The sequence below is a fragment of the Salvelinus fontinalis genome, chromosome 32 (genome assembly GCF_029448725.1).
Source record: "Salvelinus fontinalis isolate EN_2023a chromosome 32, ASM2944872v1, whole genome shotgun sequence".
NCBI lineage: Eukaryota > Metazoa > Chordata > Actinopteri > Salmoniformes > Salmonidae > Salvelinus > Salvelinus fontinalis.
Window position 1 is genome coordinate 3,330,700 of NC_074696.1, and position 16,741 is coordinate 3,347,440.

Consider the following 16,741-nt stretch of genomic DNA (forward strand, 5'->3'; position numbering starts at 1 on the left):
TTTTTTATGGTGGTTTTGGAGCAGTGGCTTCTTCCTTGCTGAGCGGCCTTTCAGGTTATGTCGATATAGGACTCGTTTTACTGTGGATATAGATACTTTTGTACCTGTTTCCTCCAGCATCTTCACAAAGTCCTTTGCTGTTGTTCTGGGATTGATTTGCACTTTTCGCACCAAAGTACGTTCATCTCTAGGAGACAGAACGCGTCTCCTTCCTGAGCGGTATGACGGCTGCGTGGTCCCATGGTGTTTATACTTGCGTACTATTGTTTGTACAGATGAACGTGGTACCTTCAGGCGTTTGGAAATTGCTCCCAAGGATAAACCAGACTTGTGGAGGTCCACAATTTTTTTTCTGAGTTCTGAGGTCTTGGCTGATTTCTTTTGATTTTCCCAGGATGTCAAGCAAAGCGGCACTGAGTTTGAAGGTAGGCCTTGAAATACATCCACAAGTACACCTCCAATTGACTCAAATGATGTCAATTAACCTATCAGAAGCTTCCAAAGCCATGACATAATTTCTGGAATTTTCCAAGCTGTTTAAAGAAATAATCTGTAAACAATTGTTGGAAAAATTACTTGTGTCACGCACAAAGTAGATGTCCTAGCTGACTTGCCAAAACTATAGTTTGTTAACAAGAAATGTGTGGAGTTGTTGAAAAATTAGTTTTAATGACTCCAACCTAAGTGTTTGTAAACTTCCAACTTCAACTGTACATCACATAGTTGAATTGTGTTCAACAGTCATTTTGAAGAATTCTACAGTGGATTGTAAAATGACTCTTACGTGATATTACTTGACAGGTAGGTTAGCTTCTCATCCAGTTCATATAGTAATATTACCAATCACACAGACACTGTGTTTGTAGAGGAAATCTAGCCATGGTAACAGTGTCTGTGTGATTGGTAATATTACTATATGAACTGGATGAGAAGCTAACCTATTCACATCAGCAACATAAAGCTGATATGCACTCCAAACGGAACCCTATTCCCTATATAGTGCACTACTTTAGACCAGAGCATTATGTAGGGAATAGGGTGTAATTGTTGAGGAAATGTATTTCTGGTAGCTACCGAAACCTGTTCAGAGAGCAAATGTAGAGTGAGTGGCAATGGAACAAATGAATCATTTTTTTTTGCAGGTCAGGATGGATGATGGATATTGACTAGTAGCTACCCCTCTAAGGACGATGTCCACGCCCCCACGGAAATCGAATTAGCATAATAAAGAAATCTCCGTAAATATCTGTCAGTTTAAGCTAGAAGTATAGTACTATAGTATAGTAGTACTATGTTATAACTGGCGACAGTTATTATTCATTGGATGTGTCTCAATCCACGGCCTATGAAAGGTGAGCGGTGTTTGTCCATGAGACATCCCGGAAATAGGTCTTCTCAGGAAAAACATCTGTTGCGTCTGAACGATTTGGCCTACAAACTATTATGGTTTGGTCTACAAACTATTATGGTTTGGTCTATTTGGCATACAAACTACAAACCTATTATGGTTTGGTCTACAAACTATTTGGCATACAAACTACAAATCTATTATGGTTTGGTCTACAAACTATTTGGCATACAAACTACAAACCTATTATGGTTTGGTCTACAAACTATTTGACATACAAACTACAAACCTATTATGGTTTGGTCTACAAACTATTTGACATACAAACTACAAACGGTTGGACAGAGGAGACTCTCACGAACACGGTGTTCTTCGGTTTGTTCTACAACCTCCACAAGTGTCAGGAGGACTCGTCTGAAATCGGTACAGCCGATCTGCCAACTTCTGTCTGTAGCGTCCGAACAAATTGGGCTACACACTAATATGACCCTTCTGTGGAAAGGTGAGACTCTCACGGGTATGTAGATGTCAGGTGTTTTGTTCTAGGACACCCACAGACCTCACAAGACTCGTCTGAAGGTCCCGAGGTACCAGTTGTATACGGAGACTGTTTAGTGCCAACAATATGGAGTTAAATGTAAAAGAAAATATACAAATGTTTCCTGATCTTTCTTCTATAACTCAGACATCAAATCAAATCAAATGTTATTGGTCACATGCGCCGAATACAACAGGTGTAGTAGACCTCGCAGTGAAATGCTGAATACAACAGGTGTAGTAGACCTTACAGTGAAATGCTGAATACAACAGGTGTAGTAGACCTTACAGTGAAATGCTGAATACAACAGGTGTAGTAGACCTTACAGTGAAATGCTGAATACAACAGGTGTAGTAGACCTCACAGTGAAATGCTGAATACAACAGGTGTAGTAGACCTCGCAGTGAAATGCTGAATACAACAGGTGTAGTAGACCTCGCAGTGAAATGCTGAATACAACAGGTGTAGTAGACCTCACAGTGAAATGCTGAATACAACAGGTGTAGTAGACCTCACAGTGAAATGCTGAATACAACAGGTGTAGTAGACCTTACAGTGAAATGCTGAATACAACAGGTGTAGTAGACATCACAGTGAAATGCTGAATACAACAGGTGTAGTAGACCTCACAGTGAAATGCTGAATACAACAGGTGTAGTAGACCTTACAGTGAAATGCTGAATACAACAGGTGTAGTAGACCTTACAGTGAAATGCTGAATACAACAGGTGTAGTAGACCTTACAGTGAAATGCTGAATACAACAGGTGTAGTAGACCTCACAGTGAAATGCTGAATACAACAGGTGTAGTAGACCTCACAGTGAAATGCTGAATACAACAGGTGTAGTAGACCTCACAGTGAAATGCTGAATACAACAGGTGTAGTAGACCTCACAGTGAAATGCTGAATACAACAGGTGTAGGTAGACCTTACAGTGAAATGCTGAATTCAACAGGTGTAGACCTCACAGTGAAATGTTGAATACAACAGGTGTAGTAGACCTCACAGTGAAATGCTGAATGCAACAGGTGTAGTAGACCTCACAGTGAAATGCTGAATACAACAGGTGTAGTAGACCTCACAGTGAAATGCTGAATACAACAGGTGTAGTAGACCTTACAGTGAAATGCTGAATACAACAGGTGTAGTAGACCTTACAGTGAAATGCTGAATACAACAGGTGTAGTAGACCTCACAGTGAAATGCTGAATACAACAGGTGTAGTAGACCTTACAGTGAAATGCTGAATACAACAGGTGTAGTAGACCTCACAGTGAAATGCTTACGAGCCCCTAACCAACAATGCAGTTTACATAAAAAATATATGAATAAGAAGTAAAAGTAACAAGTACTTAAAGAGCAGCAGTAAAGTAACAATAGCGAGACTATATACAGGGGTGTGCCGGTACAGAGTCAATGTGCGTGGGCACCGGTTAGTCGAGGTAATATGTACATGTAGGTAGAGTTATTAAAGTAACCATGCATAGATGACAACAACGGAGAGTAGCAGCAGTGTAAAAGGGGGGGGGGGGGGGATGCAAATAGTCTGGGTAGCCATTTGATTAGGTGTTCAGGAGTCTTATGGCTTGGGGGTAGAAGCAGTTTAGAAGCCTCTTGGACCTAGACTTGGCGCTCCGGTACCGCTTGCAGTACAATTTTTAGGGCCTTCCTCTGACACCGCCTATTATATAGGTCCTGGATGGCAGCGAGCTTGTCCCCAGTGATGTACTGGGCCGTACGCACTACCCTCTGTAGTGCCTTGCGGTCGGAGGCCGAGCAGTTGCAATACCAGGCAGTGACGCAACCAGTCAGGATGCTCTCGATGGTGCAGCTGTAGAACCTTTTGAGGAACTGAGGACCCATGCCAAATCTTTTCAGTCTCCTGAGGGGGAATAGGTTTTGTCGTGCCCTCTTCACGACTCTCTTGGTGTACTTGGACAATGTTAGTTTGTTGGTGATGTGGACACCAAGGAACTTGAAGCTCTCAATCTGCTCCACTAAAGCCCCGTCGATGAGAATGGGGGCGTGCTCGGTCCTCTTTTTCCCGTAGTCCACAATCATCTCCTTTGTCTTGATCACGTTGAGAGAGAGGTTGTTGTCCTGGCACCACACGGCCAGGTCTCTGACCTCCTCCCTGTAGACTGTCTCATCGTTGTCGGTGATCAGGCCTACCCCCATCGTGTCATCTGCAAACTTAATGATGGTGTTGGAGTCGTGCCTGGCCGTGCTGTCATGAGTGAACAGGGGGTACAGGAGGGGACTGAGCACGCACCCCTGAGGGGACCCAGTGTTGAGGATCAGAGTGGCAGATGTGTTGTTGCCTACCCTCACCACCTGGGGGCGGCATGTCAGGAAGTCCAGGATCCAGTTGCAAAGGGAGGTGTTTAGTCCCAGGGTCCTTAGCTTAGTGATGAGCTTTGAGGGGACTATGGTGTTGAACGCTGAGCTGTAGTCAATGAACAGCATTCTCACATAGGTGTTCCTTTTGTCCAGGTGGGAAAGGGCAGTGTGGAGTGCAATAGAGATTACATCATCTGTGGATCTGTTTGGGCGGTAAGCAAATTGGAGTGGATCTAAGGTTTCTGCGATAATGGTGTTGATGTGAGCCATGACCAGTCTTTCAAAAAATATAGGACAGATACTTCATTTAGATTTGTTTGGGGGGGGACTATCTGTTAACCCATATAGTGAATCTGTTATTCAATGCCTTTGTATGGGCTAACAGCAGTAAGACCAAAAATAATTGTTAATCAAATAATTTTTTGCAATATTTTTGGGGTCAAGGGGTCATAAAATTCTAAATCAAATAGTTAAATGCTCTTAAATGACCTTAAACTGTTCCATGTTGCTTAGTAGAACCCCACAAAGGACCACTGAGTGCCCTCTCTGTCTCTGTCTCTGTCTCTGTCTCTGTCTCTGTCTCTGTCTCTGTCTCTGTCTCTGTCTCTCTCTCTCTCTCTCTCTCTCTCTCTCTCTCTCTCTCTCTCTCTCTCTCTCTCTCTCTCTCTCTCTCTCTCTCTCTCTCTCTCTCTCTCTCTCTCTCTCTCTCTCTCTCTCTCTCTCTCTCTCTCTCTCTCTCGTTCTCTCTCTCTCCTACATTCAGCTAGCTGTCCTCATGAAATCATCAGAAGTGCTCCAGTCTTTCTGAGTAGTAACATGGAGACCGATGAAGCCAGAATTGAATCCATTTGCAACAGCAATTAAAGTGAAGGCTATAGCCTCGCTCAGAGGCCTTTATTGCAAATAAATAGAAGCCTCTGGCCCTGCTAAGTGTTATGGGCTTCACTACGCTACTCCCCGCTCCTGATGCTTTTCATTACAGCAGTTAAAAAAAGTGAGACACATCCTTAACTCTGGTACCTTCCACCGTAGTAAGACGACCCCGCTGTTACATCAGCCGTGATCGATGATGTCACCAGGAGCCTCGGCCGACGATGTCATCATTTTGAACATGTTTTCGTTCAGCTGCTTTGAAAAACCAAAAAAGAAGAGGATTTCTACCCCATACAAGAGGTCAAAATCAAACTTTATTAGTCACGTGGGCCGAATACAACAGGTGTAAACCTTACAGTGAAATTCTTACTTACAAGCCCTTAACCAACAATGCAGTTTACATAAAAAATATACAACAACAGCTTTAAGAAGTGAAGAAGAAAAACGTGTTAAGTAAAAAAAAAAAAAAAAAAAAAATTAAAGAGCAGCAGTAAAATAAATATGTGGAGGCTATATACAGGGTGTTACGGTACAGAGTCAATGTGGAGGCTATATACAGGGTGTTACGGTACAGAGTCAATGTGGAGACTATATACAGGGGGTACCGGTACAGAGTCAATGTGGAGGCTATATACAGGGTGTTACGGTACAGAGTCAATGTGGAGGCTATATACAGGGGGTACCGGTACAGAGTCAAAGTGGAGGCTATATACAGGGTATTACGGTACAGAGTCAATGTGGAGGCTATATACAGGGTGTTACGGTACAGAGTCAATGTGGAGACTATATACAGGGGGTACCGGTACAGAGTCAATGTGGAGGCTATATACAGGGTGTTACAGTACAGAGTCAATGTGGAGGCTATATACAGGGTGTTACGGTACAGAGTCAATGTGGAGACTATATACAGGGGGTACCGGTACAGAGTCAATGTGGAGGCTATATACAGGGGGTACCGGTACAGAGTCAATGTGGAGGCTAAATACAGGGGGTACCGGTACAGAGTCAATGTGGAGACTATATACAGGGGGTACCGGTATGGAGTCAATGTGGAGGCTATATACAGGGGGTACCGGTACCGAGTCAATGTGGAGGCTATATACAGGGGGTACCGGTATGGAGTCAATGTGGAGGCTATTAACAGGGGGTACTGGTACAGAGTCAATGTGGAGGCTATATACAGGGGGTACCGGTACAGAGTCAATGTGGAGACTATATACAGGGTGTTACGGTACAGAGTCAATGTGGAGGCTAAATACAGGGGGTACCGGTACAGAGTCAATGTGGAGACTATATACAGGGGGTACCGGTATGGAGTCAATGTGGAGGCTATATACAGGGGGTACCGGTACCGAGTCAATGTGGAGGCTATATACAGGGGGTACCGGTAAGGAGTCAATGTGGAGGCTATATACAGGGGGTACTGGTACAGAGTCAATGTGGAGGCTATATACAGGGGGTACCGGTACAGAGTCAATGTGGAGACTATATACAGGGGGTACCGGTACAGAGTCAATGTGGCGGCTATATACAGGGGGTACCGGTACAGAGTCAATGTGGAGGCTATATACAGGGGGTACCGGTACAGAGTCAATGTGGAGACTATATACAGGGGGTACCAGTACAGAGTCAATGTGGAGACTATATACAGGGTGTACCGGTACAGAGTCAATGTGGAGGCTATATACAGGGGGTACCGGTACCGAGTCAGTGTGGAGGCTATATACAGGGGGTACCGGTACAGAGTCAATGTGGAGGCTATATACAGGGGGTACCGGTACAGAGTCAATGTGGAGACTATATACAGGGGGTACCGGTATGGAGTCAATGTGGAGGCTATATACAGGGGGTACCAGTACAGAGTCAATGTGGAGGCTATATACAGGGGGTACCGGTACAGAGTCAATGTGGAGGCTATATACAGGGGGTACCGGTACAGAGTCAATGTGGAGACTATATACAGGGGGTACCGGTACAGAGTCAATGTGGAGACTATATACAGGGTGTACTGGTACAGAGTCAATGTGGAGGCTATATACAGGGTGTACCGGTACAGAGTCAATGTGGAGGCTATATACAGGGTATTACAGTACAGAGTCAATGTGGAGGCTATATACAGGGGGTACCGGTAGAGAGTCAATGTGGAGACTATATACAGGGTGTTACGGTACCGAGTCAATGTGGAGGCTATATACAGGGTGTTACGGTACCGAGTCAATGTGGAGGCTATATACAGGGCATTACGGTACCGAGTCAATGTGGAGGCTATATACAGGGGGTACCGGTACAGAGTCAATGCAATGGCACAGGTTAGTCAAGGCAATTGAGGTAATATGTACATGTAGGTAGAGTTATTATAGTGGCTATGGGAACATAATTCACATATAAAGGTATATGAAATCCAGCATTTCTGGTAAACCTGCTGCTATCTCCTAGTCAAAGAATCTCTAACACAGTAAAGCTTAATGAAGGTGGTTTGACCACACAGACTGTATAAATGCACTAAAGCCTCCCAGCTGTAACATGAGGTGACTATGACCTCTTGTCCTCACCCAGTTCATATGATAATATTACCATTACTATGGTCGAAAGAAGTGCACTGTATAGGGAATATATAGGGAATAGGGTGCCATAGGGCTCTGGTCTAAAGTAGTGCACTATATAGGGAATAGGGTGCCATTTGGGACACAACCGGAGAAGTGTTGTACATTAAGCCAGTGATGAACATTATGATACGTTAGGATATGTAGGTTAAACAAGCTTCACTTTGTTTTTCAAGGCTGTTTAATTATGCTCACAGTTCGTATGTGTTGTCAGGTAATGCAAGCGGTGTTATCATGAGGCTAATGTAGAGATGTGTTATCATGAGGCTAATGTAGAGATGTGTTATCATGAGGCTAATGTAGAGATGTGTTATCATGAGGCTAATGTAGAGATGTGTTATCATGAGGCTAATGAAGAGCTGTGTTATCATGAGGCTAATGTAGAGCTGTGTTATCATGAGGATCTGGTTAAGGTAGAGCAGAATATAGGGAATAGGGTGTCACTTGGGACGCAGCCTGATGTAAAGTAGAAATGGAGGTTGCGGTGGTCTTGCTGTAGATGGTCTGTTGTCAATAAGAGGTAATTGGGGGAGCATGGGAAGAGGTATGTGTGGTGAGGGGGGATAGGACCGTCAATGTGTGTGTGGTGAGGGGGGGTAGGACCGTCAATGTGTGTATGGTGAGGGGGGATAGGACCGTCAATGTGTGTATGGTGAGGGGGGGTAGGACCGTCAATGTGTGTATGGTGAGAGGGGATAGGACCGTCAATGTGTGTATGGTGAGGGGGATAGGACCGTCAGTGTGTGTATGGTGAGGGGGGGTAGGACCGTCAGTGTGTGTATGGTGAGAGGGGATAGGACCGTCAATGTGTGTGTGTGGTGAGGGGGGGTAGGACCGTCAGTGTGTGTATGGTGAGGGGGGGTAGGACCGTCAATGTGTGTATGGTGAGGGGGGATAGGACCGTCAATGTGTGTATGGTGAGGGGGGATAGGACCGTCAGTGTGTGTATGGTGAGGGGGGATAGGACCGTCAATGTGTGTATGGTGAGGGGGGGTAGGACCGTCAATGTGTGTATGGTGAGGGGGGGTAGGACCGTCAATGTGTGTATGGTGAGGGGGGGTAGGACCGTCAATGTGTGTATGGTGAGGGGGGGTAGGACCGTCAATGTGTGTATGGTGAGAGGGGATAGGACCGTCAATGTGTGTATGGTGAGGGGGGGTAGGACCGTCAATGTGTGTGTGGTGAGGGGGGGTAGGACCGTCAATGTGTGTGTGGTGAGGGGGGGTAGGACCGTCAGTGTGTGTATGGTGAGGGGGGATAGGACCGTCAATGTGTGTATGGTGAGGGGGGATAGGACCGTCAATGTGTGTGTGGTGAGAGGGGATAGGACCGTCAATGTGTGTATGGTGAGAGGGGATAGGACCGTCAATGTGTGTATGGTGAGAGGGGATAGGACCGTCAATGTGTGTATGGTGAGAGGGGATAGGACCGTCAATGTGTGTATGGTGAGGGGGGTAGGACCGTCAGTGTGTGTATGGTGAGGGGGGAGAGGTCTGTGTGTATGGTGAGGGGGGAGAGGTCTGTGTGTGTGTATGGTGAGGGGGGAGAGGTCTGTCTGTGTGTGTGGTGAGGGGGATATGACTGTCTGTGTGTATGGTGAGAGGGGAGAGGTCTGTGTGTGTGTGTGGTGAGGGGGATATGACTGTCTGTGTGTATGGTGAGAGGGGATATGACCGTGTGTGTGTGACACCACCACTGCTCATTTATCTGTTGGTAGAGACAGACAGCACCACCACCACCACTGCTCTGCATGCATTATTTGGTGTTTTACATTGTACACGGAGGATATTTTTGCAGAATTCTGCATGCAGAGTCTCAATTTGGTGTTTGTCCCATTTTGTGAATTCTTGGTTGGTGAGCGGACCCCAGACCTCACAACCATAAAGGGCAATGGGTTCTATAACTGATTCAAGTACTTTTAGCCAGATCCTAATTGCTATGTTGAATTGTATGTTTATTTTGCCTTGTCTCTCTATCTGTCTCTCTCTCTATCTGTCTCTCTCTCTCTCTCTCCCTGTCTCTCTCTGTCTATGTCTCTCTCTTTATCTGTCTCTCTCTCTATCTGTGCCTCTCTCTCTCTCGCTCTCAGCTGTATCCTGGGGGGGGGGGGGGGGGGGGACTGCTCCGCTCTACTTTCTCTCCCGTTGTGTGACACGTCATACGTCTTCTAGAACTCGAGCCTCTGCTACTCAACCATGTGGATTCGAATATTATCAGGTCTTTGTTGTAAAAGAGAATGTGTTCTCAATGGCTTCACTAGCTAAATTAAGGTTTAAAACATAATATAACAGGTCTTATTTCTCCCTCTGTCTCTCTCCAGAGAATACTGTCAACGAGGACAGTTCTGTGAGTTGCTTTGGATATTAGCGAATGTAAAGTATATACGCCGGGAGTCAGGAAACCGGTGCGGAAGGTGAGCATAATAAAGAACCGTAGCCAATGAACAACGTGAGAGAAAATAAAACCACCTGGTGACTGAAGACAACTCAGGGCTATATAAAGGGGGAGTAATCAAGGAGAAACTGATTAGCAGATGTGGTTGCCAGATGTGAGCAATAATGGTTGCGAGGAGTGCACAATGATGGTTGCCAGGTGTGCACAATGATGGTTGCCAGGTGTGCGCAACGATGGTTGCCAGGTGTGTACAATGATGGTTGCCAGATGTGAGCAATGATGGTTGCGAGGAGTGCACAATGATGGTTGCCAGGTGTGCACAATGATGGTTGCCAGGTGTGCACAACGATGGTTGCCAGGTGTGCAAAATGATGGTTGCCAGGTGTGCGCAACGATGGTTGCCAGGTGTGCACAATGATGGTTGCCAGGTGTGCACAATGATGGTTGCCAGGTGTGCGCAATGATGGTTGCCAGGTGTGCACAATGATGGTTGCCAGGTGTGCGCAACGATGGTTGCCAGGTGTGCACAATGATGGTTGCCAGGTGTGCGCAATGATGGTTGCCAGGTGTGCGCAATGATGGTTGCCAGGTGTGCACAATGATGGTTGCCAGGTGTGCGCAACGATGTTTGCCAGGTGTGCACAATGATGGTTGCCAGGTGTGCGCAACGATGGTTGCCAGGTGTGCGCAACGATGGTTGCCAGGTGTGCGCAATGATGGTTGCCAGATGTGCGCAATGATGTGCGTGACAGCCTATATATCGAAAACAGTGTATTTTTCTGCTCTGTGGATTTGGATGACGTTACTCGCTAAATGACCATGTTACCTATATGTACCTAAATGACCATGTTACCTACATGTACCTAAATGACCATGTTACCTAAATGACCATGTTACCTATATGTACCTAAATTACCATGTTACCTAAATGACCATGTTACCTACATGTACCTAAATGACCATGTTACCTAAATGACCATGTTACCTACATGTACCTAAATGACCATGTTACCTAAATGACCATGTTACCTACCATGTACCTAAATGACCATGTTACCTACATGTACCTAAATGACCATGTTACCTACATGTACCTAAATGACCATGTTACCTAAATGACCATGTTACCTACATGTACCTAAATGACCATGTCACCTAAATGACCATGTTACCTACATGTACCTAAATGACCATGTTACCTAAATGACCATGTTACCTACATGTACCTAAATGACCATGTTACCTACATGTACCTAAATGACCATGTTACCTACATGTACCTAAATGACCATGTTACCTATATGACCATGTTACCTAAATGACCATGTTACCTAAATGACCATGTTACCTACATGTACCTAAATGACCATGTTACCTACATGTACCTAAATGACCATGTTACCTACATGTACCTAAATGACCATGTTGCCTATATGACCATGTTACCTACATGTACCTAAATGACCATGTTACCTAAATGACCATGTTACCTAAATGACCATGTTACCTACATGTACCTAAATGACCATGTTACCTAAATGACCATGTTACCTACATGTACCTAAATGACCATGTTACCTAAATGACCATGTTACCTAAATGACCATGTTACCTATATGTACCTACATGACCATGTTACCTATATGTACCTAAATGACCATGTTACCTACATGTACCTAAATGACAATGTTACCTATATGTACCTAAATGACCATGTTACCTACATGTACCTAAATGACCATGTTACCTAAATGACCATGTTACCTACATGTACCTAAATGATCATGTTACCTAAATGACCATGTTACCTACATGTACCTAAATGACCATGTTACCTAAATGACCATGTTACCTACATGTACCTAAATGACCATGTTACCTAAATGACCATGTTACCTAAATGACCATGTTACCTACATGTACCTAAATGACCATGTTACCTAAATGACCATGTTACCTACATGTACCTAAATGACCATGTTACCTAATGACCATGTTACCTAAATGACCATGTTACCTATATGTACCTACATGACCATGTTACCTATATGTACCTAAATGACCATGTTACCTACATGTACCTAAATGACAATGTTACCTATATGTACCTAAATGACCATGTTACCTACATGTACCTAAATGACCATGTTACCTAAATGACCATGTTACCTACATGTTACCTAAATGACCATGTTACCTATATGTACCTACATGACCATGTTACCTATATGTACCTAAATGACCATGTTACCTACATGTACCTAAATGACCATGTTACCTAAATGACCATGTTACCTAAATGACCATGTTACCTACATGTACCTAAATGACCATGTTACCTAAATGTACCTAAATGACCATGTTACCTAAATGACCATGTTACCTATATCTTACCTAAATGACCATGTTACCTAAATGACCATGTTACCTAAATGACCATGTTACCTAAATGACCATGTTACCTATATGTACCTAAATGACCATGTTACCTATATGACCATGTTACCTAAATGACCATGTTACCTACATGACCATGTTACCTACATGACCATGTTACCTAAATGACCATGTTACCTAAATGACCATGTTACCTAAATGACCATGTTACCTACATGTACCTAAATGACCATGTTACCTAAATGACCATGTTACCTAAATGACCATGTTACCTATATGTACCTAAATGACCATGTTACCTAAATGACCATGTTACCTAAATGACCATGTTACCTATATGTACCTAAATGACCATGTTACCTAAATGACCATGTTACCTATATGACCATGTTACCTATATGACCATGTTACCTAAATGACCATGTTACCTAAATGACCATGTACCTATATGACCATGTTACCTATATGTACCTAAATGACCATGTTACCTAAATGACCATGTTACCTAAATGACCATGTTACCTATATGTACCTACATGACCATGTTACCTAAATGACCATGTTACCTATATGACCATGTTACCTATATGACCATGTTACCTATATGTACCTATATGACCATGTTACCTATATGTACCTAAATGACCATGTTACCTAAATGACCATGTTACCTAAATGACCATGTTACCTAAATGACCATGTTACCTAAATGACCATGTTACCTATATGACCATGTTACCTATATGACCATGTTACCTATATGTACCTATATGACCATGTTACCTATATGTACCTAAATGACCATGTTACCTAAATGACCATGTTACCTAAATGACCATGTTACCTATATGACCATGTTACCTAAATGACCATGTTACCTAAATGACCATGTTACCTAAATGACCATGTTACCTATATGACCATGTTACCTATATGACCATGTTACCTATATGTACCTATATGACCATGTTACCTATATGTACCTAAATGACCATGTTACCTAAATGACCATGTTACCTATATGTACCTAAATGACCATGTTACCTAAATGACCATGTTACCTATATGTACCTAAATGACCATGTTACCTACATGACCATGTTACCTATATGACCATGTTACCTATATGTACCTACATGACCATGTTACCTATATGTACCTACATGACCATGTTACCTATATGACCATGTTACCTAAATGACCATGTTACCTATATGTACCTAAATGACCATGTTACCTATATGACCATGTTACCTAAATGATCATTTTACCTATATGTACCTAAATGACCATGTTACCTAAATGACCATGTTACCTATATGTACCTAAATGACCATGTTACCTAAATGACCATGTTACCTAAATGACCATGTTACCTAAATGACCATGTTACCTATATGACCATGTTACCTATATGTACCTAAATGACCATGTTACCTAAATGACCATGTTACCTAAATGACCATGTTACCTAAATGACCATGTTACCAAAATGACCATGTTACCTGAATGACCATGTTACCTACATGTACCTTGTACAAGACCATGGTGCTTGCCTACGGAGCTGCGAGGGGAACGGCACCTCCGTTCCTTCAGGCTCTGATCAGGCCCTACACCCAAACAAGGGCACTGCGTTCATCCACCTCTGGCCTGCTCGCCTCCCTACCTCTGAGGAAGTACAGTTCCCGCTCAGCCCAGTCAAAACTGTTCGCTGCTCTGGCACCCCAATGGTGGAACAATCTCCCCTCACGACGCCAGGTCAGCGGAGTCAATCACCACCTTCCGGAGACACCTGAAACCCCACCTCTTTAAGGAATACCTAGGATAGGATAAAGTAATCCTTCTAACCCCCCCCTCCCCCTTAAAAGAGTTAGATGCACTATTGTAAAGTGGTTGTTCCACTGGATGTCATAAGGTGAATGCACCAATTTGTAAGTCGCTCTGGATAAGAGCGTCTAATAAATGACTTAAATGTAAATGTAAATGTACCTAATGACCATGTTACCTACATCACCATGTTACCTACATTTATCTAAAACAGTGTATTCCTCCTCTGTGTCTCCAGATCACACTGAGAAGTGCTCCACTATGCCCGACTCACCTGCGGATGTGAAAGCACAATCCAGGTTAACTGTAGCCACCATGCCTCCTCCTCCTCCAACCACCCAGGGAGCCCCTCGAACTAGCTCCTTCACACCTACTACTTGTAAGTACTGACACACACACACACACACACACGCACACACACGCACACACACACACACACGCACAGACACACACGCACGCACGCACGCACGCACACGCACACACACACACACACACACACACACACACACACACACACCCTGAACCAGTTATTTCACCCCCACTACTGTGCTATACATGTCAGTACTACTGACGCAGACAGACAGACAGGCAGGCAGGTAGGCACAGACAGACAGACAGACAGACAGACAGGCAGGCAGGCAGGCAGACAGGCAGACAGACAGACAGACAGACAGGCAGACAGACAGACAGACAGGCAGGTAGGCACAGGCAGGCAGGTAGGCACAGACAGACAGACAGACAGACAGACAGACAGACAGACAGACAGACAGACAGACAGACAGAAACTCTACAGTCAATACAAATCAGATCCCGTTTCTAATGTTGTGTTGGACCTTTTGTTATTTTATCCATCGTCTTTATGTCTCTAGTAATCAACGGCAACAACAGCCACTCCCCCACGGCGTTGAATGGAGCGCCTTCGCCACCAAATGGATTCAGCAACGGCCCTAGCTCCTCCTGCTCTTCCTCGCTGGCCAATAAGCAACTCCCTCCGGCGTGTGGCGCCCGGCAGCTTAGCAAGCTGAAACGCTTCCTCACCACACTGCAGCAGTTTGGCAACGACATCTCGCCTGAGATCGGAGAACGCGTCCGCACACTGGTACTGGGGCTGGTGGTGAGTCTGTTAACCAAGGGTTACACACTGGTCCTGGGGCTGGTGGTGAGTCTGTTAACCAAGGGTTACACACTGGTCCTGGGGCTGGTGGTGAGTCTGGTAACCAAGGGTTACACACTGGTCCTGGGGCTGGTGGTGAGTCTGTTAACCAAGGGTTAAACAATGTGGTGGGGCTGGTGGTGAGTCTGTTAACCAAGGGTTACACACTGGTACTGGGGCTGGTGGTGAGTCTGTTAACCAAGGGTTAAACAATGTGGTGGGGCTGGTGGTGAGTCTGGTAACCAAGGGTTACACACTGGTACTGGGGCTGGTGGTGAGTCTGTTAACCAAGGGTTAAACAATGTGGTGGGGCTGGTGGTGAGTCTGGTAACCAAGGGTTACACACTGGTGCTGGGGCTGGTGGTGAGTCTGGTAACCAAGGGTTACACACTGGTGCTGGGGCTGGTGGTGAGTCTGGTAACCAAGGGTTACACACTGGTACTGGGGCTGGTGGTGAGTCTGTTAACCAAGGGTTAAACAATGTGGTGGGGCTGGTGGTGAGTCTGTTAACCAAGGGTTAAACAATGTGGTGGGGCTGGTGGTGAGTCTGTTAACCAAGGGTTACACACTGGTACTGGGGCTGGTGGTGAGTCTGTTAACCAAGGGTTACACAATGTGGTGGGGCTGGTGGTGAGTCTGTTAACCAAGGGTTACACACTGGTGCTGGGGCTGGTGGTGAGTCTGTTAACCAAGGGTTACACAATGTGGTGGGGCTGGTGGTGAGTCTGTTAACCAAGGGTTACACACTGGTGCTGGGGCTGGTGGTGAGTCTGTTAACCAAGGGTTACACAATGTGGTGGGGCTGGTGGTGAGTCTGTTAACCAAGGGTTACACACTGGTACTGGGGCTGGTGGTGAGTCTGTTAACCAAGGGTTACACACTGGTGCTGGGGCTGGTGGTGAGTCTGGTAACCAAGGGTTACACACTGGTGCTGGGGCTGGTGGTGAGTCTGGTAACCAAGGGTTACACACTGGTGCTGGGGCTGGTGGTGAGTCTGTTAACCAAGGGTTACACACTGGTCCTGGGGCTGGTGGTGAGTCTGTTAACCAAGGGTTACACAATGTGGTGGGGCTGGTGGTGAGTCTGTTAACCAAGGGTTACACACTGGTACTGGGGCTGGTGGTGAGTCTGGTAACCAAGGGTTACACACTGGTGCTGGGACTGGTGGTGAGTCTGTTAACCAAGGGTTACACAATGTGGTCCTGTGCCCCCTCACCCTCCATGTTCAGATAAACACTATCTCCTCACCCTCCATGTTCAGTTAAA

The 16,741-nt window shown here is 45.0% G+C and overlaps 1 protein-coding gene across 1 annotated transcript in view; it reads left to right on the forward strand.

Annotated features, from left to right (window-relative positions):
• Positions 1 to 16,741, forward strand: part of runx1t1 (RUNX1 partner transcriptional co-repressor 1) — a 215,147-nt gene that overhangs the window by 142,987 nt on the left and 55,419 nt on the right. The window contains exons 2-3 of the mRNA XM_055893226.1: positions 14,561 to 14,701; positions 15,192 to 15,436. Coding sequence (XP_055749201.1) covers positions 14,584 to 14,701; positions 15,192 to 15,436 — 363 coding nt within the window. The 5' untranslated portion in view covers positions 14,561 to 14,583. The remainder of the gene's footprint in view (positions 1 to 14,560; positions 14,702 to 15,191; positions 15,437 to 16,741) is intronic.